The sequence below is a fragment of the Anopheles nili genome, chromosome 3 (assembly GCF_943737925.1).
Source record: "Anopheles nili chromosome 3, idAnoNiliSN_F5_01, whole genome shotgun sequence".
NCBI lineage: Eukaryota > Metazoa > Arthropoda > Insecta > Diptera > Culicidae > Anopheles > Anopheles nili.
The window spans coordinates 38,102,953-38,130,914 of NC_071292.1; the positions used below are offsets into that span (position 1 = coordinate 38,102,953).

Below are 27,962 nucleotides of genomic sequence, written 5' to 3' on the forward strand. Positions count from 1 at the left end.
GCTACTGATTTTAATTAATAATAGGCGTATGCGTAAGAAACATGCCAGCATACATTTTTTTTTTTCATTTTAGCGAGTATTTTTCAAGTCCATATTTGCTTAATCCTATTTGTGGTGTGGTAATGAAAAAGATATGGCCTGTGGTAATGATGCATCATGATTATTTATTCTTCTCCATATTTACTACCATTCTACTTCCTTTTGAATAATACCTGTTGCTATCAGAATGTTTCTACTTCTACCTAGAGACTTTTATGACTCAAATTTCTTTTGCGATACCGTTCTTAATCCTAATCTAGCTTTCTATTGTTCTTAGCCCTCTTATTACATCTGTTATCATCTCACCTTTTTTGTATTTTCCGAAGCTATTTTTGAATTGATCTCCTTAAACGGTGTTGGCTCATGTGACCAATAACGGTAATGTACTTTGAAATCTGAATGATTTTGTACTAATTTCGAATGAATGAGAGCGATGGTAACATAGAAATTCTTCCAACTTATCCTAATAGGTTATTGAAACACGCAATGTTTAAGTATATCCGCTCATAGGCGTGATCGAAATATCGATCGATTCTTTCAAATCGTTCGATTTATGCGTTGCATTTTTGTATCTGAGAAATCGATTGATTCATAATGCGGACCACTCGTTTTGCGCTTCAGGTACACGGATGCTTAGAACCGCGCATGCACAGTGTTCACCATGGCATCTGAGCACACCCACGATTTTCAAGATATTTGATCAAACCTATTAGACATGAACGCTGTAATCATACCCGTAATGTTCTATTAGGAAATTAAAAGTAAGCATTGATAGTAAGCACTTCCACGGATTTAAATGCACATTTCTGTACACTACAGCGTGCATTGTATCTCATCTTGTCTCTTACATATTTATGCTACTAACCCAATCACATTATAATTGATTTTCACTGTTTGTCGATAACCCATGATTTTGAGCAAACCATGTCCAAATGCAAACAAAAATTAAATAAAAATTGTTTGTAACATAAAGAGGTAATTAGGAGTAAAGAGGTAATTAATAAATCGAAATGTTGTAAACAATAGTTTGAAAACAAAAACAATTGTTAAGTTCTTCCAACACATGTAAGAAAATCTGTTATTGTATTATGTTATCAATTAATATACTTTTTCAGGTATTTATGGCAGCTAGCATGGTACCACATCATGCTAGTACAATTTGTTTCACGAAGCATTCGTTACATAAATAAGGATCCTTTTGAATTAAAACTAAGCATGTAGTTCAAAAAATTTATTTACGCGCCTTTCAATTACAATCCTTCATATACTTCGCGCAAACCTTCGCACTTCCCGATGACGCGTGACTGGTTCAATGTACCATACGTACTTTGAAAGCGGGCAGCAACTTGCAGCCCATAACCGAGGGAGCGCGACTCATCCCCTTTAGGGAGGGCGTTCACGGTGCATTAATTTTTCACAAACGCAAAAAATCTGAGACTCATGCTGCGAAGGATGTCTGGTGAACACCGCAACACCGAGGCAGCTTCAAATTCCACTGAATGCTCGGTACTCGTCCAACACCGTCACGAGCATGGCCACCTTCATCGGCGAAGACAAAATAAGAATCGAAAAGTTTGTGATTTGCTTCAATTAGCTGGAGAGTTTGAAGATCAATTAGCGAGGACAGGTGGTCAATCTGCAGCAGACTGGGTTCCCGGGGGCCATGTTCATTCATAAAATGCGATTCGTCGCCGGACTAACTTCAAACGATCCGTTACATACGCAGCACGCATGTTCAGCAGTCCACATTCCCTCCATTGGCACTTACTCTCGCTCGCCTCGTAACCGAGCATGGCTATAAAAGTGCCCGCAACCGGGTCGAGATAGTTCAGTTGTTCCGAACCGGAAGCAACAGGTCGTGCCTGGTAGCTCCGCAAGGACATATCGTGTCGTGATCCTGAAAGAGCTGGCAATTTGCACTGCGATACGATCAGATGGGTTTTGTGTGTTAACGGTTGCGGTGCGATGCTTATGTGTCCCGAAATGAGCCATTTCTTTGGTGTTTGAATGAGAAAACAGTGCTAAACTTTCTTTCTTGCGCTACCAGTGCGGGTGTTGAACGTGTACCGTTCGCCGTGAGGTGTCTTGCAAACCAATTAGTGATCATAAATGATGTTGCACCTGTGGATTGTCTTATTGATATTTACAACGGGTAATTGACACTAAGCTAATGCTGCATTCTAGCAGGTCGCGGTAAAAGCACGCGTTTTATACGATTTTTATATGCATTCTCATTATGAGATGATTTCCCCCCCATTCACTGTCTAACGGTTATTGTTGCGTAAAAGACCAATAATTTGACTTTCCCAAAGCTTAGCAATTTTAGCAGGAGTCGTTAAGTTTATTGCTAGCTTGTAGTGTACATTAAAACTAGTGCTACTACTTTTTTCTTTGCGTAATCGCCGGAAGTTTTGCTAATAAAACTACAGGGAGTTAATCAACAATAAATAGCTCCAAGTTATCCACGCTTTGCATAGGTTTATCAAAAAATAATTATCAATTTGTTTAGATAAAGTCTATAGGGTTAAAGTGAATATCGGTAAAGTAATATTATTGTCGAATATTACAATGAAGAAATAAAACCTGTAATAGCGTGATAAAAAAAAATCCATACAGCGTCACTAACAAAAAATGCACAGAAATGCTAAAATTTGCTAAACGCTATGAATTGGAATGCATAGCACGTAAGTTGTGCTCTTTACGAGACACAAAATGGCGCAGACGACATGTACACTTGCAATGCAATGCAAAGTGTATCTGCTTCCAACATCTCGGTAGTACAGTTTTACTCAATAAGACCCGAAAAATAATGATAAATTACTTCAACGGCCATAATTTATGCCCGAACGGTATCTAGACATTGTAATGAACACTCATTTAGCATTCTTAAGTTAAGATATGGTTTTGAATTGTTTGCTAGCAAATGTGTATCAATTTTATTTATCTTCTATGTTAGATTGAAATCATTATTGAAATTATTTTGAAACAAGTAATGTTACTAGATAGTAACAACGCACAACTTAATTTAAAAATTTAATTTTAAAATTCCTAGCTGATAAATTAAACTGAACCTTTTTTTTTTCGAAAATATCTGATGTTTATTTGCTATTGGTTTTGTAAATGGTTCTTTAAAACAATAAATGAATGCTTAAGGATGCTTATGCCTAATGGATTATTATGTACTTAATTCTATTTATTTATTGTAATAATAAACAGTTATAATAACAATTATAAATTATTGCATTACAGGCACAAATGAGCTTATCATTACATGTACGAAAAGAACCGATTATAATTCAATTTTATTAAATTGTTTTTAAAATCTGCAGCAAATGTTTGGCTGAGAAATCGTGAACGTAGTGAAATTTTTCTAAAATATATTCTGCTTAATTACATATAAAATTTCTGACATCATCAATCTAAAAAATTAATAAAAAACAGAATATGTTCGTTTATCTGATAAATTCGAATCCATACTGAAACATAGAAACATGAACAACGAAGAAAAGTAACGAATTTCGTTGATTTGTCAGGGCGTTGATCGGAAATGAAGACATTGCGTATTAATGGAAAACATCAGCTCACAATGAGTTCCAACTACAGCGTCTTTCGAGTGTTCAGATTTTTCATTTTCAGATGCGACCATCTACGGCAGCATCAACCAAAGCCCTCAAGATATCGCCGCCCATGGATCCAGCGTGCGATCTTTGCCTGGTCAGGCAATAGATTTCATCGACACTCGTCCTGGCGGGCCGGTGCGAGAGCGAATTAACGAGACGCCAGGAAAGCACGCGGATCTGTTCAGTCAACTGAAACACCTGCAGCAAATTGCACAAAGTGACCACAGATCCGTCCCGTCCGCCATGACCGAATCAGACTTGGCCGGTGCGCGGAGGTCCTTGGCAACGGTACTACAACTGCTGTTTCCCTACGGACGCCCTCAACAACGCATTCGCGCGTATTCAGAGGATGCCTCAGGGCCATTCGATCGACAGGACCCACAACAAGAGGAATCGTTCATGCTTGAAGGACCAGACACTACCAACTACATGCTGCACGGAAAGCTGATCGAGATTGGGCCGAAACAGCGTGGCCCCTCTGGCAGTACACCTGGTAATGCAGTAGAATCCGAAGAACGAACTGCCGCACCTTTGGATGACACGTACGGAACCGTGGGCCAAAAGCGCGCTGCAGCCCTTCGTTCAACCGTTGCTCGACGTTCACACATTCTTCCGGCGGTTACCGGTGGTGCCAGTGTTGAAGATGGCAGCTTCATGCCTTCCATCAGTGTTGGTGAGTTCTACGGTACGGTCAGGACGATGAGATTTCTTATTTCATTCCGTGCACGGTTCCGCACTTGGTCGCTATAGCAATGACACGCTTGCTAATATCACCACCGAAAGCCTGCAACGATGTCTTAATTCTAGCTTTGTTTTGTGTGTTTTACATCTTTAGTTATTTGTTCCAGGATACAAAGTCTCGCATATTTTCTCTTTAGGGTGGAACAATACATAATTGCTAACGCCGTTGACATCCATTTTATTCTGTCTGAATAACATACAATACGTTATTCTACAAGATTTTGGATAATACTGGATACGATAAAAGAAGACAAACCAAATTCAATCTTCGAACAGCGGTAAAAAACCTTTAACGTAATTTTAAAGTGGCATAACACAAAACTAATGACATTATTTTTTGTAAAATATGCAAAGTAATTCATTTTAGGAAATAGTTTTGTAGAATAATAGACATAGTATTTATTCACATTGCTAAGAAGGGAATGATTTTGTGTTCTTTTTAGTAACAATACTATGTTTTGTTCCTATTCTACACTGGGTAATAGAAACATGATATTTTGAGACGATGATACAAAAATCTCAGATAAACATACAAATTACTACTAGCTGATTTAACGATTAACTCATTTAAACAATGCATTATTTGTGCTCTATCAAAGTTTACCGCCGACAATCAATTGAAGTATGTGTGGTTTAAAACGAAATTCGTATGAAAAGTGGCTTTTTTGGCATCTGAAAAATATTACGCAAGTTACGACCTGCTCAAACAAATAAGTAGACTAACGAGTGAAACTAGCGACGTACACCGACCGGTTGGGGATCTAGCTCTAAACTATCTAATTGGCAACGGGTTCTTTTCACTGTAGCCATCTGCAATCCCCAACCCTACCGGATGTAATTGTTTGCGGAGCTTACATCACACCAATTGATTAGTGGTAAAATTGATTGATTGATCCCGCCGTTCCCGCGGTGAGAACGAACATCCACGGGCTTGGTTATCGCGTCCATCATTCATAGGTATCGTCCTTTGCTATCGTACCGTCGGTAGTCTACCGGGGCGTCCTCCTTCGTGTAACATATGACCATAAATAGCGATTTTAATTGCCACCGCCCTGCCGGTGGGAGTAGCTGTAGCACGGCCATAATGCTCCCGCGGAAGCGAGGACAGTTTTGTAAAACGGTGTAAAATTTATCATTGTCACCAGGCCGCTAGTGGGCGCTTTTCGGAAGCTGCGACTCACCTCGGATGACGCGGCTGCCACGGTGTAAACTAGCATTTGTACGTAACACCATCCACCGGTTGCGCTGGCGTTGAGGATGGTTAATTCATTTACAGCCAATAGCGGTGATTTAATTCATCCACCAACAGACGCTTCATGCGCTCGGGCGTTACAAATCCTATCTACCGCATCACTGTCAACCGGGAAGTGATGAATTATATTTCACGCTGCTTCGCAAACCCACAATCGTCTAATGCTGCCGATCGCACAGCCATTTCGCACACGTCGCATGTAATGGCGCCGCCTTGCGTTGCACATATTCGGCGGTGTTCCGTGAGCTAACGTGAGCCAATTACATCCCAGTTCGATCGTTCAGTGGATTTCCGTTTCCGATACCCACTTCCAGGGGCGCTGACAAACTTGGGTGATTTCTTCCAAAACCTGAAACACAACCTGGAATCGCTCGAGTCGAAGAACCTCAACAACGACCAGGTGAAGCTGCTCGAGGGCCAGAACATGATGAGCGATCTGCGCAAAGGTAGCACCGCCCAAACCCCCCGATCACAGCCTCCTACTCCACCGCACGGTCCAAGGTCCCAATGACTCCGGGTTTTCTGAAGGGTTCTTCTATTCCAGAGTTTGTCGAGGACTATCGCAAGCCGGCGGGCAGTGCCGCCTTCCTGCACGCCATCCGGAACTATCGGCCCTCGCACCGGATTCGAGCGCTGGTGTCTACCGTACCGGAGCTGTACCGTGGCACCAACTATCACGATCCCGTGTACATGCTTGCCGGACTCGGAAAATGAGCTACCCGCCGACCATCCGACCGCCCCACTCGATCCTGCTGGCGTCCTGCTAGGTGAATCGGGTTCTTGGTGCATCCTCTCTCGCGCGTGTCTTTCCCCACCGGAAGCGGCTGGGACGGAAGACGGATGAGGCGGTAACGGAGCTCCGGCTGATCAACTGACCACTTCCCTGAAAACGACCGTACTACCGTTCATGGACCATGGATCGGTTCCTTTTATCGCGTTCCCTGCTCGTGTACTGACTGTAAATAGGTGCCAAGTTGTTGTTAGCTTTAGCATTCCTGTGCAACCAACCACCCACCCGCCCGAGGTTCCTCCCGGGACGATATAATTATACCACAATCATGAGCACCGGTTCCGTGTGTTGATGACACAGTAGATCAGGCAAAGCACCAACGTCTCTCGGTACAAAAAAGAGAAGGAAAAATACATGCGCACACATAACTAAATTATACCGATAGCATTTGGTAGTTTGATGAATCGAAAACAAAGGAAATGCATCAACAAAAAAGAAAAAAAAGAGTGCCGCATAAATGGTGGCACATTAGAGATCTTTAATTGCTGCTTCAAGAGGGGGACATTTGGTGAAGTTGCATCGTGGGGATAACCTGTGTGTTAGGAGGCTGAATATTCAAGACAATGCACACGCCATGGAAGGCAACATCATTTTCATGCGCAGGCCGATGGAGTTTCAATATTACATGTCAATAAATTGTACCGACCAGATTCGCTTTTGATGTGTGGAATAAATTAACAATCTGTCACTTTTTCTTCCTGCTTGCTGGTATTTCCGAGGGCAACGCTCAATCGAACCTTGTGTGGCACTTTTAAGCAGCGGGCAAAAAATCGATGCTGAGCGATTTCTTCTTCAAAATATCACACGTATATACTCCACTCGTCATAGTTTCCCACGAATGTGCATGCGGTAGAATTGAAAATCCATTTTTGTTATTCTCTAACCTTTGGAAGTTCGTCTAACAGCCGTTATAAATTTTAAATTTGTAAGTTGTTTTTTTTTTGTAAAATATTACAAAAAAGAATAGAAACATAGTTTTTCTGTATGACAAGAAGTAGTTTTCTGCGGATATTGTACAAAATAGCAACATTTGTGCTTAAGCTTTAACCAGGGCATGTGCTAAAGCCTGTTAAAAATCATTCATACGATCATACGGTGACAAAGCTTATGTGGTTGGTGTCGTTCTTCTTCCCTCATACACAGATACAGTGTTGCAATACAGCAACTACAAAAAGATTGCAGCGTTTAATGCTGCTTTTAAGATTTCTTCTATAGTTCTTCAATAAAGAGTCGTGCCTTTTTTCGAAGATATTATCGGAAATTATGAGAGAGTATACCGAAACAGAATTCATCAAAAGGGAATTCTTCAAGAAAAGCGCTAGTAATAGTCATCATAGTCGTGCGAAAGCTGTAGGATGGTCTCATTTGGAATCCCGCATAAGCCTACTGGGCTTGAAAAAATATCCATCTTCATCACAAACCAATCCAGTTCCTGGCATATGTTGATGACATAATCATCATGGGTCTACGACTTTCCTCAATGGTAGCTGCATACGAACAGAATGTCCAGGCAGTAGAGAACCTCAGGTCGGAGATAAACGAGATCCTGGCGTACGTTGAAGATATAGATATGATTGGGTTACAACTTTCTCATGCATTAGATGCATACGAGCAGAGTTGGAGATAAATGAGATTGAAATCAAAATGATAGTGGGGCAGCATGGTTGGTGGTCCTGCTAGCAAATGCAAATGGGAATCCACGCAGGGCATCAGGGCTCAGTTACGTGAGCATACCTTTGAAGTCGTCGAAAACTAGGATGATAGTGTTGATGTTAAAATACGCGTTAGGGTGCTGGGATTCAACAGGACATATATCCTGAGGAAATTTCTCCATTTAAGCTACCTGACGCGATGGCTGTAGCTGGAACTACACAAAATAATTCACTGATCGCATACGCTTTTGAAATGTGTATTATGTCCACAGCGAATAAAATCCTTTTCGTCGTGGTCGAGATGTCATTACAATTTTTGCCCCATATCTATGGAAGGACAATGGAGGAGCCGATACAATGAGGTAAGAGATGAATGAGAGGGACCCGGTGTAGCAGGAATTGACAAATCACACAACATGATGCGAAAAGAACATTTTTTAAGCTGTCATCACAATAATAGAACTTCTTTACAATTCAAAATCAGTTTTGCAAAGCTTAAGGCTTTGTAGGTGTGTATGTGGAGCTTAACAAGCTTACCATAGTGTGCATTGCGGTGCAAGTTTACGAACCGTCACTTCAGTGAGTATGTCTATTGCAGTGAGCTTAGAAGTGCCAGTGAGCATAAAACAAGGCGAGCTTGGAGCTACTTTGCAAGATCGTAGAAAATGTGAGACACTTTGCACCCATAATGAATACGAAAAGCGCATTGTTAGTTCGAAGGCTATCTCACTCCTGTTCGTACAAATCTCATGCGCGAATAGGGTTTATTGAATGCAGCCATTTGAGAATGCGCGCGGTGCTACCTACATACAGAAAAAGAACAAGCTCAGAGTCCTTCTTTTGATGGATCAATGTAGCTCCTTTGCTTATCATTATTCATATCACGCTACTATCTATTCACAGTTCATAGTTGTTTCCTGTATCCTCATAGCTCACTGACTGTAACTCACGTCTCATAGCTCATTCCCTCAAGTCTATTTTCAGTTTTCACCTAATATTTCACAGGTTAAACGTTATATTTTTTTGGCATATTCAACGATAGAATCATTAAACACGATACATTAACAGTGAACGCATTGTTTAGATCCAAAAGTTTCCTACAACAAATGCAATAACCTCTAATGGAACAGCACGTGTATACTTCTCATCCAATCGTTAAGTGACGTAATTGAAAAACACTTCACACCATTCAAAATTTGTACCAAACCGCGTTTTGTTTGAACCACACCAACCGCGTGACATGAACGCGGAATAAAATAACATGAATGAATATAAAATCTGTACTGGATATTTAACAAAAAATATGAAGGATAAATTGATTTAAATGAAAACTAGAAAAACTTATTGGTTGGTTTTATTGATTTATTTTACGATGAATCCAAATTCAAAACAAGCTCCTAATTCAATAAATTTATTGATTAATATTTAATTGCTGCTTTTCTCGTGACACTTGTGGTGCAATAAAACGATGGAATTACTCATTTAACAACAATATTTTGACAGTATCCAAATGTTTTGTATAACTATTTTTTGGGTAAAAAGTATCGAATTTCAATTAATTTTACGAGTGCATAATTTTGATCTTTACTTATTTTTGACCATATATTCCGTTGCTAATCTGACACACTTGTGTGTGTTTATGTAGCCTCGCTGTCAAAAAGCTGAGTTCCCGTTGACGCTTGCACTATATGACTCTCACGATAAGTAGCTCACAATTGCTCAAAACTTTTGGCATCTCTCGTTTGCGTTAAGAACAAGACCCAAGTGACAGCAGCTTATCTCTACGTGACGAATGTATAAAAAAATTGTGCTTTTTTACGTCGATAGCCAATCACTTCTGATGATTTTAATGCTTATTGTTTCTAATGCTTTTTTTCGAAACAAAACACTTGATCGTAAATATTACAGCTCAATCGATGGCTTATTGAGAGTTTTAGTCAGTCAGTTTTTGAGTTTATATGTAACTTGGACACGACACGGGAGCTCTGCGTGAGTGCTTTGCCGCGCTCAGCATAACAAAAACAACATTCATTTCGTGTGCCTATATCCGGATCCGGACCTTGCGTATCAGTCCGAGAACTTTATCGGTGCTTTGCGGTCTTGTTTGCGTTCTCCCTGTATTCCGGGCCGTTCGTATCATGTGTGTGTATGTTACCCTGAAGTCGCGCACATTCCTTCCTGCAAGCCCACTCCTTGCTTTGTAGGCCAGTTCGGGGTTTAGTCGCAGACATACACAATCCCAAACTGGCGTTAGCAGCAGTGCGATAACGACGAGATCTGTACAATAGGGACGATATTCGGGTCAGCAAACCTGCAGCTCAACAGCAACTCCTCCGCATGTGACATTCCTGTTGCTGAGGATGGATTGCGAGAACAACCGAGACAGCATCGTCGTCGTATGTGATTAGCGGAAAACGAAGTATGACACCAAACGTACAACTGTAGGAACGGTTAGATAGGAATTTGTCCTCCCCGCCTGGTTAACCCTCCGCACGTCCTGCCGCAGGTCCTTCGAGGCTTTCCAGCTTCGTCCTTTAGTGTGTGGTACTCGACCTTCCTGCACAACTAGTGCCACGGTTCTCACATACCCGTGGTTCCCCGGATACAGATATTTCGCAACCATCGGTCCGGCAGCAACAGTCTCAGCGCGGCCTCCGATATCCCAAAAATTTTCTACGTTTCTTTGTTCGAAGCAGACGTGTGTCGACACTTGCGTACTGACACACGCTCGGTTGCGTTTTCCGCAGCATCCCTACGCAGCCAGAGGCGGGAAAAGTGCTCGATTTGTGCTGCGTTGAAATAATTACAAGTGAATTATTACCCACGAAGGTTGTCGTGTGAGCGATTATCCGGCAAGTCAACATCTATTGGATTGCAGTGCGTATATACTAGTGTATTGCCTCAGCCCCGCCGGCAGTACGATATTAGTTAGGAACCGCGTCGATCCCCCAAAGAAGCACGGTTCACGAGCGCTGGCGCTCTGCGGTATTTCGGTTTTTGGGTAGCATTAGAAGAAAGCAGAAAGTGCGTGTCAAATATTTGCAAAACGCGCGCTCGCCCAATCTAGTAGCCCGTGCCTCATCTCCAACGGATGCGCGTACTATCGCGAGCTGGCTGAATATCCTGCGAGAGTAACCAAGTGTGGCTCCTGTGGGGTTGCTGAGCGAAGAAGAAGGCAGTCCGCGGGTGTGCTGCGTGCCGTTTACTGCACATTCGCAGCACGGCTGGACGAGTAAAAAGAGCACACACAATTTTCATAACAGGTGCGAGGGCGTTGGTACAGGACGCAGCCGAAGGAGGACATGCAAGGAAAAGCCGAACCAAGCGAGCAGTAGTATCAGCAGCAGCAACGGCTGCAGGTGAGGCAACGACGTAGCAATAACAACAGCGTTACGCTAACACCCCCACCATTGCCCAGTGACAGGGGCCAGGTCGGGTTGTAGTAGTCGTGAGAGGCCAGTCTGCATCCCAGTCAAGCTACTCGCCTTGGCAGGACTCTCCTGCGAAAGCTTCCATACCAATCTGTTGGCGGCTGTTGACGGAGGCTTGAAAGCACGACCCCAGCAGGCGCAGAGCAAAAATAGGTCGTGAGCGACGAGTACGGAAAGAACACGAAACAACAGAGGGGGCGTGAAAATGTCGACCAACGATGCAAACTTTATGCTGTTTTCAAACATCAACGACTGCTCGTACGTTTCATGTTATTGGTAAGTGAAAACTCATTTAACGTTATCGTGTGTTGAGGTGTGAGATGAAAATGTTTTTTTTTTATGAAAAGCTTCTGAGAGCGAAAGTGAGCGGAAGAGTGAGAATGATGGAAGCAATGATAAAACGGGACGAATGCAAGAGATTGCGAAAAAGGGCAAAAGATACATGTTTTACTTCACACAACACAACTCGTCTACTACTGTCTGCTGTTGCTGCCCCATAATCCCGGACGCTCAATCAATCTTTTTAACATCGTATCATGTTTTTCTTTCACCACCGTCGAGCATAAACACGTATACGCACCCGTCCTTGCCGGCTGGCGGGGACTTTGATGCAAAAATATTTGATGGTTTGCGCAACCGGCGAACGGTTGTATACAACTTCCGACCAGCGTCATTTTGACAAAGAAAGCTCGTGTTTATCTTTCTCGCAAAAAGGCGCAGGCAAAGAAACTTGCCTACTGTTCCGCTCACCAATGGAGGCGCCTGGTCGGTGGTGCTGTTTTTGATGGGCCTTCGTGTTTGCCGTTTCACATCTGATCGCTCCGGCAAGTGCAGTGGTAGTTGAATGCTCCGCGCCCGATGATATGGGAGAAATAGGAATGGTAAATCGACACTGCGGTCGAATGCATTGCCTGGTACTTATGAAGCATACTTGGGCAAAACGTGCGTATCATATAAGGTACTTTACATATGATCTGAGTGCTGTTGTCGCCAAAAAATTCGATGAATTTCGCGCTCGAAGCTTCGGGGTAAAGTAACGGAATGTTTTGCAGTATTTTATTGCGGTAACATTTGTGAAACGAACTTACGCCGGTTTGGGTACAACAATGGTTTTATCAGAATACTGAAAGCCTGCAATGTTTTCATTTTCAGTGGAATTCATTTTTGTATTTAGGATTGAGGAATGTTTAGAAATAAATTTCCACCAAATAAAAGCAATTTATATTTAAGTTGGGTAAATCTGCTGTTGTTTTTGTACTTCGTGAAACGGCATAACCGTATGGTCATATTTTGCGTTTGTTGAATAATAAGGTACCATCTTTTTACGTAAATAGAATGTTTGGAAAAATCGCAATTGAATATTCATTGTAGCAGGAAAGGTTACACTGAATTTTCGCATGAATGTTTTTCACATCCAATATTATCAAAAAATTCTAAAATAAAAAAAAAAGATTTTACAGCATGTTTTCAACGAGTTGGAAACGCACACAAATATATTTTGCGGTAAAAATACTTACTACTACTTTTGAATTGTGTTAAATTACGACACAAAAATCAGCCACCACCATAACCATCATATAATAATGAGGTAAATGGTTTTCCACTACTTGAAGTGCATTGAAACGAGACTATTTATTACCATTTCTTATACGTTTCATTAAATGGCATAATTTAAATCAGTGCCGGTCGGAATGAACCGTTTGGTCCGTTGCGCATTTTACCTATTAACATCTTTTCCATTGCATCCGTGTAATTTGATCAGAGAGTAAATAGCGTGTCATTAATAATAAATCTCTTCAGGACGATTATTTCAGTGATAAACTAAGAAACGACGTCAAAAAAGTTTATATATATTTTTATTTAATACGAAAAGTGACGCCAAACGATTTTTGTTCTGCAAAGAACATGTTTCGAATGTCCTTTTGCCTTTCATCGTCTTCTCTAGGCGAAAAATCTTTTCGACGCCGCTTGGACTTGTTTTTACTGTTTCATTTTACTGTCATGTAAAGCATTTGCTTCTGCATGGTTCACTTGCTTTATATTATTCTTCAACCTCCGGTTGACTTTTATCATGACCGTTGGGAGTATTGGGTCCATACTATTGCCGATTGGCAGAGAACTACCGCATCGCTCGTACTATAGAGCTTTTTCCTCATTGTCATCGCTATTTGCCTGGCCGAATATAAAGCTATATATTTGGCCAAGCATGCTTAAAAAAAGAAGCAGGCAGACAAAGGGCGTTTGCCGAAAGTATGACATTTTCAGGAAACGATCCACCCGAACTTCGACCCTCGTACCGCTTGATTCATCTTACCAATCTGCAAATGCGAGGCATGTTGGCGCCAAGCAATTTGTGTCGTCAGGAGCTCTAGAAGAATATCACGTCTTTGGCGTCCAACGGCATAACACCGAAGACGTGCTTTGTTGCCCAGCGTCCATCGGCTCATTTGGTCTTTGGTCTTCGAATTATGATGGGATGGGATGATTTTGTCTTCGTCTGGTTTGGACATCTTTTCGCACAGCTTATCGTGGTGTGCGTACATGCATTCGTGCGTATATGCATGGGGTGTTAATGTCCTGTTGTGCAATTTTCAAACCATGAAAAGCTGTTTCTACTTGTATTATTCAATCGTTCATCGAAGTGTCGTGGTGGTGTAGTTGTTTGATTACACCCTGTCCTGTAATTTACAGCGTTTGTTTGAAACACGTTTGTTTCTGATTGTCCTTCTAATTGACCTTCTTGCGATGAATCTGTTGGGAAAGCTCGAATAGTTTATTCCAACCGTCATACCCATACTCATTCGATTAAGCTGCTGTAATATTTTCTGACATAAGTTGATGAAATTTATAATATTTCAATGCTGATTGTAGTGTTTTATTGTTTGCTATCATGCTGGCAAAATATATTCTCTTTTTAGTATCAAACATGCCAACAAAAGCTTGTTAAAGATTTTAGCTCAACAGGAAACCATCCTACTTTTGTGGCCCTTCAATTTCTTTTGAAAAATGTTGTAAACATCGTTATGGCATACATGAAGCATTAAACATGGCTATCTCATAGATAAATCAATATTTCCTTCTCATATAATGTTTAGATTTTGTTCATTTATAGCGAGAGCTGAAATTGGGACAATGAAGCGGAGATAGCGAATAGGGATAGGGAGCATTATATGTGAATTTTTTATTGTTTTAGAAAACAATCAAATAGGGCCAGACTCCCTTGTAATAAATGTAGCATATATATATATATATATATATATATATATATATATATATATATATATATATATATATATATATATATATATATATATATATATATATATATATATATATATATATATATATATATATATATATATATATATATATATATATATATATATATATATATATATATATATATATATACATATATATATATATTTTTTTTTTTTGTCTGTGAAAGATTCATATAGAATAAAAAGTGACGTAGTTGGGAAACGAAAGGTTACAACGATAACAAAATTTAGAGCATCGTAGACTATAATATTCTACTTTAACATGCGTAGCACCTGCAAATATCTATTTTGAGACAAAAATGCCGTTAAGCTGAATATGACACTCGTAAAGAATCTCATCGAGATGGATTATTTCACGCTCGTAAAGTTTCGACGCAACCAGTTTTGAACGATGTATGACCGTAAGGCAGTGAAATGTAAATTTTGAGGCTCTTCAAGAATGGATTTAATGTTTGTCCAGCGCGTACAGGTAGGCTAAGCTGACATCAGCACCTAGGGCGATTTCAGTCAGTACGTTTATTGCCGCGGAAATGAATACCGTCACACAGACACGTTACGATCTGACGAATGGGGCACATTATTCTGGACTTTGGGGTGTTGCGTTAAACGAGGACCCGCTGAGTTGGTGGAAGAAAAGTAAGAAGAGAATTCCGATGTGAATGCGCATCTAGGGAAAATCCATCTCACGGGAGTTCACACACACACACACACACACACACACACCATGACCAACGACAGCTCAACGATGGACACGCAAGGACAAGACGATAAGGCGAGCTAGGTGCCGGATTTTTATGCGCATCGCATGCTTAACCATAATAATGACCACTTCGCAGCCTTTTTGCGAGCACCGGCACCGGGTTTCCTGTGTGTAGCGCACGAGTGGGCAGACGGGATCTAACAGGCAGCTCACGGCCACCGGTTCGAAGCACGCACGTTTTTCCGTGTCGAGTTGATGGCGACCGGTGTAAAACTAAGGATGGCTGCTTTTCCGTGGGGTGGCAGAATTGTTTCGCCCGTAGGCGCCAATTTGGTGTGGTGGCTAGTGTGTTCGACCGACCATTGTACAGCGGGGTAACTTTGTATGATGGCCTTTCTTTGTCGTACTGGTCACAGCAGGGATCGTAATTTACGCTACTGGCAAGTGCTGCCCAGGCCACGATGGTAATTTGAAGCACGGGGACGCACAATGCAGTTGCTGCAACCAAATACTAACGGCAAAGGCTGAGTGGGCTTGCAAAAAGAAATCGTATTCGCTTCCCCTTCGACTGGCTGCTCGTATATCAAAGTGGTTTTTCAAACCGGCACATCATTCTCAAGGATCGGCCACTTGTGTAGCAAGCGTCGACCCGGTCGCTGCCTATTCGCATCGATGTCGGTGAGTTTCCGGTGGCAAAACAACGACCAAAAAAACGGATAGCTCATGCCAGCGCTGCTGGCAATAAAACATGAGAGCTCCTCGGGAAGGCTTCTCTTATCCTTTGTGGGGCGGTTGCATGTAAAACTGTTGCATTTCGGACGTTATCGCAGCTATACGAAATTGGCGCTTGAATTCAGGTTCACTTTTTCCCACCCACCCAAATATCCACAGAAAACTTACTTGTAGTTCTGTCCCATTTTGAACCCGTGTGGTGTAAGGACAGAAACGCCTCGTGGGTGTGTGAATTTTGTTTGTTGTCGTAGTCCTGTTGAAATAAAAAGTATTATACTTCCTGATATCGTAACCGAGTAATTAGGGCTACACGAGGTGAAAGCTCTTCAAGTCGTTTTATTACCGCCGTATGCATCAACTGTACCGTTTTGCTACAATGTTATAATGGTCAACATATTGACCTTTAATAAACATATCAACATATTAACATATTAACCTTAATATATCAACATATTAACATATTAACACATAACCTTTATTCGGTAACGATCTTCAAAATGAATGACACCAGCTATTTAATTGTTTCATTTTCGTTGCCAATTTATTTTAGTCTTGCAGTCCAGAACTATACGTTAAATTTTTATCTATTATAAAAGAAAAAACTTATTGTACGATTATTCATATTTGACGATAGTTTTCGAACATTGAATGAATGAAATGTCTGAAAATTATCAATGAAACCGAAGTTTTTGAAACATTTCTTGACGTATTTCACTAGTTTAGCAACAACATCACTAACTAACATCAATACTTATGACCCTTCAACGACATGCTTTGAAAACGTGCAGCGCATCCGTTGGGCCATGTATCCGCCGTGTTGCTCCCACCGGTTACAGCAATATGCATTCTTTAATTTATCGCACATCTAAGCATCGTACAGTCGAGCTTTTGATGTATACAATACCAGAAACATTAACCGGCATTGCCTTAGTTACTAAATTCATTCAAAGTGACCTTCACCATCACGTCGTACATGGTGAGTAATACGACAACTTAAGCCTCTGCCGGGCCCACAGCATCAGTTAGGAGTATTAACAGGTACGGGGTTCGCTGGAAAGCTTTCGATCCAACCTGTTTATCTTACGACCATTTACCCCAAAATGCCCAGACGATCAAAGACGTGCTTTTTCTTTTATGCCGCCCGCCCGCTAGATGCAGTGCATGTATACAAGCCTTTCAAGCTCCGAAGGTTTATCTCCAGCACAACCAGACGGCCGCGTGTCTTGGCTCGAATTTTGCGTTCGTTGAATTTTGTGTACTGGTAGAAAAAAGGTTAATCCACGTTCAGAACTCCATTATCACAGCAGCTAGGTAATGTTTGCTTTTTATACGTGTAGGCAATTTCTAATGAAACGAAATCAAGAGGTGTGTATCGTTGTTGTAAAAGTAATTTAAAAAAGTATTTGGTGTAATCAGCGTTGCTTATAGATCAATATTCCGGTAATCGGTTATTGTTCATTTATAGTTCAAAAATGTGTTTTTTAATCATTCGTTATAAATTTTTTAACACAGGGCTGTATCGTTAACTAGCCTTAAGGTACCATAATTTAAATTTCGCGGACATTTCATCCCGTTTTTCGTTTTACTTGGTCATTTTTTAATAAATTGTAAATAATAATAAAACATGTTATTTCTTGGGTCCGAACCCTAGTAACAAGATCAAATCAGTCAGTTCAATTCAACTTAGTATCCAATCAAAATCGGTCTGTTTTTATGGACTTGTATCTGAGCAGGAATGGAAGCATGGATGGTTTTTCTGTACAATCTGCAGTTTCATGAAGTTGATTGAATGAGTTTGCTTGTTGTCAATCCAAATCTAAGGCATTTATAGCAATCCAGAGCGCCAAAATGGGCTCCGATGAATGTAAATATGAATAAGAAGTTTTCGCAAATGGTCTGTGGTAAACTCGGATGCGCTTCAAATGGATCACCCATCTCATCCATACTCACATGACGAACCACTCAATTTGGGAACGTATAATCAATTCTGTGCGCATACCTCCAGTCAATTGTAATTTATTTGAATACATTGTAGTTTGTGTGAGGCAACGATATAAGACGTCGGGCTCATCGTGCTCGAAGCGGAACCTAAGCCGGTAGGTGCAAACGAGCCCAAGAAATGGTACGATGAATTGTTTTACTCCCCCGTGGGCTTACCGAAACCGTAGCGTCTCTATTCACGCGCTAGGTTTGCGTTGTAACCCTTTGGATGCTCCTTTTTGCACGTTAAGTTAAGTGATACGGGTTGGCAAACCGTCCCTATGGCATGATTCGATTTTTTCTCCACTAGCGGAAGGATTGTACTAAATTTAATGTGTCTGGGTGGGTTCTTTGGTTTGTATAGAAACTCCTTTGAAGTGAGTAAATCACAGTAAGACATCTATTGCGTTATACTATCGTTCGTCATATACTATCAACGTCCTTGTTATGTTAAAAAAGTCTACTATAAACGAAGGAGCTTGATGGACATTAAGAAAAACGTTTTGAAATGTTTTTCATTTAACAGCCATATCAAACTCAGTAAAGCTTTGTGATAATAGAAGTCTGAAAATATCTTTGGCTATCTGAAATGTTCGAATCGCAGTTGAGGCAGGTTGTCAGGGTGAAAAAAAAATGTGTTAAGCTCGTTTTTCTCTTTGTGACCTTGTACCCTTGTCAGGAGCTAGAAAACCGTGATCCATCCACCTTTCCCTTGCTTCTAGCTTTTTTTTGCTCGTTTTAACGAACGATGCGTGCATGCAATCATCATCCATCTAATATGTGCGTGTCGTTCGGCAATAGAAACCGCGGTGGTTGCCGCTGATGTTGTGAACGAAAGCTGTCACCAATTTTTCACCTTCGTCTTGTTTGGCGTGGACATTAAAAAAATGTTTCAAGCTGAGATGGTGAGCAGTCAGCATAGTTTAATTACGAATATATTATTCGGCCAGTGTCGAGGTCAGCTGAATTAACAAATAGAATAAAATATATTCCATATCGGCGTCCACTCTATCAAGCTGACACAAAACTTGTTAAAATGCACTTTTTGTCGTTATTAACAAGGCTAACTATTTGAAAGTTGATAGAAATAATAAGTGAAACTATTTGCTGCTTTACTTAGATTAAAGAAGTGTACGGTTGCATTACCATTATATTGAACAGTAATGTTGAATTACAAAAATGATTAGATATGTTCACTTTTAGACAATTATTTAAAACTACCTGATAAACCCGATTTCATTCGGGTTAACGTAGTTTAAGAAAATATAAAGGAGCAATTTTACTTATGCTTGTGCAATTCAATTTTTGATGTGTATATTTTTTTTCATTTAGTTGTATTCATTCTGTATACATGATTTCAAGCTTCGCCTTTGAATGTTTTCTATCTCATTTAATTCACCTTTCGCTGTGGCTCTTGACACATCTTATCCGATTGGCTATACCTATATATAAATATCCTGCACTCCTTTTTAAACAAATTTAACCTTTTAACCATCTTAGCTATCAAGGAAATTTTTTTTTATCAAATCCTTTCTTCTCTTGTTGTTTCACAACTACCATTTCTTTTCATAATCTTTGTTTCGTATGATCAAACTGTTCTTACCAAAAATTTAATCATGAAATGAAAGTCATGAAATTAATAAAACCTATTTTTTATGCCTAGAATTTTCCACTTTCTCTTTCGAAAATCATGTTTTATCCACAAACAGTTCCAAACAGGTCCAAAAACAGTTGTATCGCTGAGCAATATTTGATCATTCTAATAAATTAGGGTTGCATCCCCCCATTTCCGCATTGCAGAATCTGATACTTTGCTACTTCTTGAATGGACTGTGTTACGGCGTACATGTAAAGTTGTAGTAAGATTAGACGATATTTGTTATTTTGGCCATTTTTTTTTTTCAATATTCCAAATAGGTGTATGTCCTCCCACAAATTTGTTTCCAACCGCACTTTTTTAAAACTTTGCCTCATTTCATTTAAATCAGACATGATTGGTTTGCTTGACTACATTTTCCAATACTCTAATAGGAAAAGCTTGTATGGGAGCTCCTGTTTTGAAATTTTGTGTAGAAGGAATCATCCTCATCCAAATTCATCCGAACCGAGCTTTATTGCTATGACCGTACTATTTTTTTGGTAATACAGACAGGAGGTTCTTTGGAAACCCCCATGCGTTTCGCACCTGCGAAGATGAATCTTCGCCACACTATGAATAATAAGAAGCATTTCTAACATGTTTCAATCGAATTGGTAGTCATATGTTTGTTTCAATAATTTTTCGCTGTTTGATGAATTGGGAGTGACAACTATTTGGTCCTCGCTTGTATAACTAAAATTTTAAAACTCATTGTATTAAGTGATTGGAGTTGATTTCTACGACGTTTGTACTCCAAAGAGAATTTTTTATAACAAACAGATATATCAAACCGGGAAACTTATACTTCACCACATATTGTACACAGAGTTTTAAGAAACGCATACGCAATATTTAGGTAAACGATTGACTATTGCATATTATAAACCTTTCGACGGGCTGTATGGAAGTCCTCGTTTTTTAGACCGGTGTGGCCGAAATTTTTTATTCTTCTGCAAAATATAAAAAAGCATGTGTGCTAAATTTCGGCCAGATCTGTCCTTTACATTTTTAGGTAAATAGTATAACATTTTTTTTATGGAGGGTTGTATGTGAGCTTCCCTTTCTTCCCCACCGGAGTAGCTGACGTTTCAGATTCTATTAAAGAAAAGAAAAAGATTCATACATCACAAATTTCAGTCAAATCGATGGCTCTTTGTTCTTTTTAGTAATCATTAAAGGTTTGTTAGGCGTTCCCCTCCCCCCCCCTCCACCATACGGGGTTGTATGGGAGCTCCTCTTTTTACCTCACGGGGGTGGATGAAACTTCGAATACTTTTGCCAAATGTCAAAAGAAACATGTTTGCCAAATTTCAGCCAAATTAGACATCATTTACAGTTTTAATTGGGGGATTCTAAAAAAAAACAAAAATCAAATCAATAAACTCGAGACCATTATACACCTATGTACCAAGTTTGGTGCAAATCGGTTCAGTAGAAACCCCATTGAAGCGTGACATATAAATAAATATATATATATATATATGTATATATATATATATATATATATATATATATATATATATATATATATATATATATATATATATATATATATATATATATATATATATATATATATATATATATTCATTTTTATTTATAAGACAATTTTATCATTATTGTTTATAATTCACTTGACTTTTTTCTGTTTTGTCTTCGTAGTTTTAATGAAAACTATGAACACTTTGAATTTAACATTTGTCTGTCTAACTTTCGTCATGCAATGCTTGATGCTATCATAATTTGTTACGTTACGAAATGTTTTTTTTTATTGTTAACTGGGATTGTCCATGTTTATGTATAGCCTCTATGGCTAACATTTAGCGGAATTACAAAATTTACAAATATACAAAAATATTTAAATGCAACTGTTATTTCGAACTTGAGCAGGATAGGAAATTCATGATTATACACATGTCATTATTCAAACGACAACGTGGAACTGTTTAATGCAAAAATAAATACATGTTTAAAATTTGAAATAATGCTTTTTGTTAAGTTTTTTTTACCGATTTTTAACATGCATTGCCAAAGTATTTGATACAACGGCTAAAGCCTACGGTCGTTGCTATACATTTGAAGAAGCTAATTGCAGAATGAAAATAAATGATAGTAATCTGGGGATTGCAACACTTTGCCAAACAAAACAAACGTAAGGAGGATGATACAGGGAATGCTGCTGAATGGAATACCTGGCGCGGTGTTCTAATCGCCTGGACTATGCAAAGGAAACTTGCAACATGGCGCATTGAGAGCTCTACGATAAGGTAATAAATTAAAAGCACTATACAAAAGAAACGAATCAGTATAACGTGGAACGACAGAGCAATGAAAATGTAACTAATCACTTTTTCATTAGCAAAAAATACCAATCATGTCGGTTTTATTTTTCAAAAACTGCCAATCAAATGACGGTAACGTTTGCAGGAAGAAATATATTATAAAGTTGTATTGATAAAGCTGCGCCAGTGAAGTGTTCAAAACACATTTTAGAACACAAAATCCCCGACGGGGAGGCTAACGAGAGCTGCTCAAGCCGATTGCCATATGAAAGCCACGGGAAATATAAATTGCAAAATAGAAATCGTCACTAATTCAACATTCGCGAAATAAGATATTAATTTCATGGCGCAATTAGTATGTACTCTACATGATTCTCCGGGTCAAAACTCCAAAGGATGTTTTCATGGCAAGGTGAACGAAACATTCTCATTTGCATTCAAATTTATGTGCGAAACGGTTCGTGCGGTAGTAATGATGAATTAGTATTTATCATCGCCTGAGCTGGACCCTAGGTTCGCGGTTTCTAATTAATTCGAAATTTATGGCACCATTCTTTTTCATCAGCAAATTTCGCTAAGGCTTCTCAAGGGTGACCAAAAAGTAAGCAGGCAAATGAGAACGTCTGTAAAAATGTACAAAAATAGCTATAGAAAATGCTACGAAATGTATGTAGATTCTGCCTTATCGATCGCGGGAGGAAAACCATGAATTTATTATATTATTTTGAACATGGGTTTATATTATAACTGTGAATTTCTTGATATTGAAGATCGTGTGGTTGAAGATAATTAGACAATTCAATATGATTTCATCCTGTTAATTTTTTTTTGACACAAAGAGCGCTGCTAGAAGCATTATAAATAACTTCTAGCATTATATTTGGAGAACAATTCGTTGATAGTTTCATCCATATTCATCGCATCTGCATAATGGTTTGGCACACAAATACCGTTATGCATCGCCATGAGAGACTCGTTTCCTAACGATCGCTTTGCCAGGCTTTGAAGAATTGCAAAATTTAATAATTCTAACGCATCGTAATCATAATCACATACAGGCTCCAAAATGGTACCGAAACGAACGGTTTGGTTATTTTTACGTCTTGCACTTTCCTCTTCATAACCGTCCGGACCAGACGCATGCACATAACTCAAATGGCATAAGTAAATAAAGGACGGCCAAAAGTTAATCAGTGTGCAATTTGATTTTCCCTTCTAATGGAAACGATAAACAGACCACCACCCAGTCAGCGGCAGAACCATCACCGATGCGACACACTGTACGTTATGAAAAAAAAATCGTACACATACACAACCACACATACCACGAGAAAAACCCAACCCATAACGTCTATATCAATTTTTGGGCGAAAGCCTTACTTTTGTGCCACGCTTCATGCAATCACGATGCCTCGGACGATGTTGGAATTGCGAAAGTATAAGCATGATCGGCGGGACGAACTGCGGCGGTCTCGAGGAATGAAATATTGAATATCATTGGCGCAAGGGATGAATCTTTAATAACTGTAGCGTATTCTGTACTTGATTGTTAAGAAGCGCACCATATATCGGTAGTAAAAGCGGCATGTTAATGATTTTGCTGCACTTTGTCCTCTCATATTTTTTGTTGCATGGTAAAATCGTTTGTATCGCATTTTTTCTTTCTTGGCGTATGTTTTAAAATTTCTCTTGACACTGTTTACCGTAATGATAGTATAAAGAGGTGAACATTTGTTGAAATTAAAACTCTGTAATCATTCCATTCCGATTAATCATTTGCTAGTGATGTTAAATTCATTTTTTACATTGTTCGACTGATTTGTGGTTGTAAATGATATAAATATAAAAAATCATAAGCTTAGCGTAATATTTTACAACATTCTGTATGACATCACCTTTAGCACCATGAACATAATGTGCGTGACCATTATTAAACAGTTTAAAACAAAAAAAAAAGTATTGTACGCTTCACGTGTGCTTTATCGATTTTTGGCGCTATAACGAAGGTAAAATTTCGTATAAGCACAATTCGTTGTTGAGAACAACATTTATTAAGGTATTGTATGTATTGTATGTATGCCTTTGCTATATATTGTTCTGATTGTTTTATACAACATGTTAACAGTTAAACTTCGTCACTAATGAAAGTTATGCAAAAAGTTTGCCAGTACTTTCCGGGCTCAAAAGGAATTTAAAGTTACAGGTGCTTCGGTCGGTATACAATGCAACTTCATGAAAGTTCGTTTCTGAAATATTCCTACAGACATTGTAAAGCTAGATGGTTCTGCACTACCAGACATCAGTATATCGGTGGAATTTAATTACGCTGTATGGGCAACTGAATTCATAGGATCTTAAGGCCTTTGAACATATCGTTATGTTTTGTTGGATCATTCTTGCTGTAGAAAAGGTCTGCTTTGCATAATCGCCCGTGCATAAATTTTAGAAAGTTCTAGCAGCCCTAGCTACAACTCCTACATGCACGTTCCCATAACACGATTAAAACAAACTGAGTTGCCTTGCCTTCATGGAAGGAGCGCATTCGTCTGAGAACGATGCCTCGCTTTTTTTTTTGCTCACCTTTGATTAGAGAGGCTACCCGCCAATGGGGGTTTTATTTGTTGTGTTACGATATATTTGACGTCGTCATTGGGTGTGTTCTCCGTGGTTTTCAGGGAACCGAAAATTTTCAAGCGGACTTTAAATTTTGCTGATTTTTGTCATCATCTAGTCCAACTTTCATGTCAGGTTTGTCTAAAATTTTTTGTTTTGAGCCATTTAATAACGTCAAATGTGGTTGACGTGATCAGTTCCATCGATTACTAATAAACCGTTGGTTGGAAAACCCAACCCCAAGTTATGTATGTTATAAATGTTACAACATTATATATATTAAACAAACTCATGCGATGTATTGTATGTCGGGACTATTTTGCGATTCCATTCCACAATTCATTGTTGTAACCATGCTGTCGTGTATGTATCGCAGAACTCCAATTTTTTTACTTTATGCGAAAGCGACGTTATGTCGCCAGACAAATCTATCTCAGTGGGTATTTAGTGCGACTGTCTCATTTGCTATCGTATACTGAACACAGTAAATTGTCTCTGAAGTACGCCGTTTTGGGTTGTTTTAGACAATGTAATCACTTGTCCCACAATTCTAATGTTATTTAGTTTATTAAGTAATTCAGACTTCTCTTAATGATGGACGGTTAGCGCGATGGAAGACTAATCCGCAACAAGGCGTTGGTTGTAAATGGTAATATAAACGTTATTCATTATCGGATCAGGCTTTTGAGTTTTCAAATAGATCAGTGTTCTAATAGAACAAATTCTCATTTGCTCGTAAGTCTAGTCACGCATAACGAAACCACAGGAGTGGTGTATGACATGAGAAATGTTTATATTTTTTCTACTCGCATATTCAAATTACATTCGTATAGCAATTATGAAAGCAGGGAAACGCCGTGCATGAGATATTGTAATTTAATTTGTAGTAAAATAATGTTGTGTCATTGGCAAAAATTATTTTACGTTTTCTGAGGAAGCAGTCCATTGCCCACCATATGTAAGTTTGAATATCATAGGGAGAACATGCTTCTGGAAATCATTTAAACTGCTTGTAGATTGAATGCAAGAGCAAAGTTGGAATTTGATTTGTATTAAAGGGGCTTTCCTTGTTATTCACTGTGGATAAAAATTACAGCTTAAAATTACCGAACTGCAGGCTACTAACGGTCAATTGAAAATTTTCATACAATTCTTGATTCCATATTTTATGCTAAAATTACATACTAGAGAAATTTTAACTTGTTGTAATGTTATTTTCTGAAAATGTGAGTTATACAGGAAACCTTGATGTTCATATTTTGATTTCTTCTTTTTCTTCTTCTTCTTTGCGAAATGGGATGTAGCCTTCTATGTTTGAATTCTCCAAAGAGTCATTTCTAATACATTCAAAGGTTGACCCCTTCTTTATCGACTATCTAGAGTCATATGCCTTACGGTAAAATACACCGGATACAACCGTCCACTTCGAGAAGCAACGATTGTATGACATTTTGATTTGTGATCACGGTTTTGAATTTTCGATTTAATATAACAAAGCATGACGTTAGAAAGAATAGAATTAAGTCTCCCGGGATAGTGTCACGAAATACAGGTTGCATGATAATTGTATGTGTCGTGAATGATTTAATGGTAACCCAACACAGATCCATTTTACGATTGCAATATAATGAAAAATATAGACAAAGGACGGAATATAGATATGAAAGGCAAATAAAAATAATGGGTAGAAGAACTCATGGTACAATGTTGTCTATTACCATACATGATTATACGTCTCAATTTATGGAAAAGCGTTTACAATCGCCAGTATTGTTTCGATGCATGTGTTAACATTTGTACGTCATGTTTTTGCAAGCAGTTTATAATTCCAGAGTTTAGATAAAATAGATAATAATGAAAAATTACCTTTTTATTTATGAATAACATGAAAAATTACCTACGGAATGGAATGGTACATCAATTTGCATTCAATTCAAGCAATATGATATAATGAATACAGTACAGTATTATAAATAAATCGCTTTATTTCTTTTCCCTCTGCAGCGAAGAGAATGTTTGGAAACTGTGTGAGCAGGTTAAGAAAACATACCCATCCGAGCTACCGAAATGCTATGCCGTATTCGTGTCCAACGAAAGACGAACCGTGCCCCTTTGGCGGCAGAAGGCGGGTCGAGGCGATGAAAAGCTGGTGATATGGGACTACCACGTGTTCTTCATGCACAATCCGTCACCGAACCGGTGTCTGGTCTTCGATCTAGACACAACGCTACCCTTTCCGACCTATTTTCACAAATACGTTACGGAAACGTTCCGTTCGGATTATGCCTTAACGCCAGAACATCACAGGTAGGTTGCCGTAGTCGCTCAGCAAAAACTGTGATTTGTTATACGTGCCCGTATACCCAGAACGGTGGGTGGTGGAAGTGGTGCTACTAATCTACGACAGACATCCAGGCACCCTTTTGTGCCATCCTCTCCCAAGGACCTGCAGTCTGGGTGGCTAGCTAATCCGTCGTTAATCAATTTGTCCGTGTGCCAAGTTTAATATGATTTGTTTTTCTACCTTCTTCTATCGTTCCGGTTTGACATAAAAAAATGTATCACACGCGAAACCCACCGCACTCATCGACACAACAGATTCTTCAGAGTGATACCGGCGGAGAAGTATCTGGCCGAGTTTTCTTCCGATCGGAGGCATATGCGTAGACCAGATGGATCCTGGATTAAGCCGCCACCGTCCTATCCGCCGATACAAACCAACGGTAGGCATCTTATTGGAGCACTGGAACAAATTTTTCTCGCATGATTTCATAATTTCGAGTTGCATGAAGATTTATCAAGCGACAGCATTGAATTGTTTTCAAAAACACATGTTCAATTTGCTTATAAGTCCAGACAAGGTTCATAATTGCCAGTACTATCCGGCTCGGATTTTTTTTCGAGAGAAAACGGATGGTTTACTAATAAATTTGATACAAATGCGCGAAATATACCATGTTGAGTGTGTTTTAGAAATTGCTAAAGTTTCTGTTTTCATTTCAGCAAGCACACACAGCTTAGACGATTTTATCTGCATGAAGCCGGGTAAGGGTCCGGGAGCGGTGTACGATCTATTGCACTTTGTTCAGCAGTTTTACAAACCGCCGGATCGGAACATCGGTACAAAAACGCAAAATTAAAATCACATTAACGAAAGCGTGGCGGCTTACGAGGGTGAATTGTTCAACGCTGCCGGTGGCAATAGCTAGC

At 39.3% G+C, this 27,962-nt stretch overlaps 2 protein-coding genes across 2 annotated transcripts; both read left to right on the forward strand.

Moving 5' to 3' along the window:
• The first annotated feature begins 2,151 nt into the window (after window positions 1-2,151).
• LOC128725769 (uncharacterized) lies at window positions 2,152-7,110 on the forward strand. The gene is made up of 4 exons (XM_053819539.1): window positions 2,152-2,191; window positions 3,661-4,344; window positions 5,967-6,098; window positions 6,181-7,110. The coding sequence occupies exons 1-4, from the start codon at window positions 2,152-2,154 to the stop codon at window positions 6,417-6,419; spliced, it is 1,095 nt and encodes a 364-aa protein (XP_053675514.1). The 3' UTR covers window positions 6,420-7,110.
• Window positions 7,111-11,730: 4,620 nt separating this feature from the next.
• LOC128726018 (protein N-terminal glutamine amidohydrolase) lies at window positions 11,731-27,892 on the forward strand. Its single transcript, XM_053819798.1, has 4 exons — window positions 11,731-11,801; window positions 26,757-27,059; window positions 27,351-27,475; window positions 27,756-27,892. The coding sequence occupies exons 1-4, from the start codon at window positions 11,731-11,733 to the stop codon at window positions 27,890-27,892; spliced, it is 636 nt and encodes a 211-aa protein (XP_053675773.1).
• The last annotated feature ends 70 nt before the right edge of the window (window positions 27,893-27,962 follow it).

Excerpts from the sequence above, each read along its gene's own strand:
- LOC128725769 (XM_053819539.1), top strand. The coding sequence starts at position 2,152 with ATGTTGCACCTGTGGATTGTCTTATTGATATTTACAACGG. Across the intron at positions 2,192-3,660 it reads CTTATTGATATTTACAACGG|ATTTTTCATTTTCAGATGCG; the intron begins GTAATTGACACT and ends TCGAGTGTTCAG. Across the intron at positions 4,345-5,966 it reads CAGTGTTGGTGAGTTCTACG|GGGCGCTGACAAACTTGGGT; the intron begins GTACGGTCAGGA and ends ACCCACTTCCAG.
- LOC128726018 (XM_053819798.1), top strand. The coding sequence starts at position 11,731 with ATGTCGACCAACGATGCAAACTTTATGCTGTTTTCAAACATCAACGAC. Across the intron at positions 27,060-27,350 it reads TTAACGCCAGAACATCACAG|ATTCTTCAGAGTGATACCGG; the intron begins GTAGGTTGCCGT and ends TCGACACAACAG. Across the intron at positions 27,476-27,755 it reads TCCGCCGATACAAACCAACG|CAAGCACACACAGCTTAGAC; the intron begins GTAGGCATCTTA and ends TTTTCATTTCAG.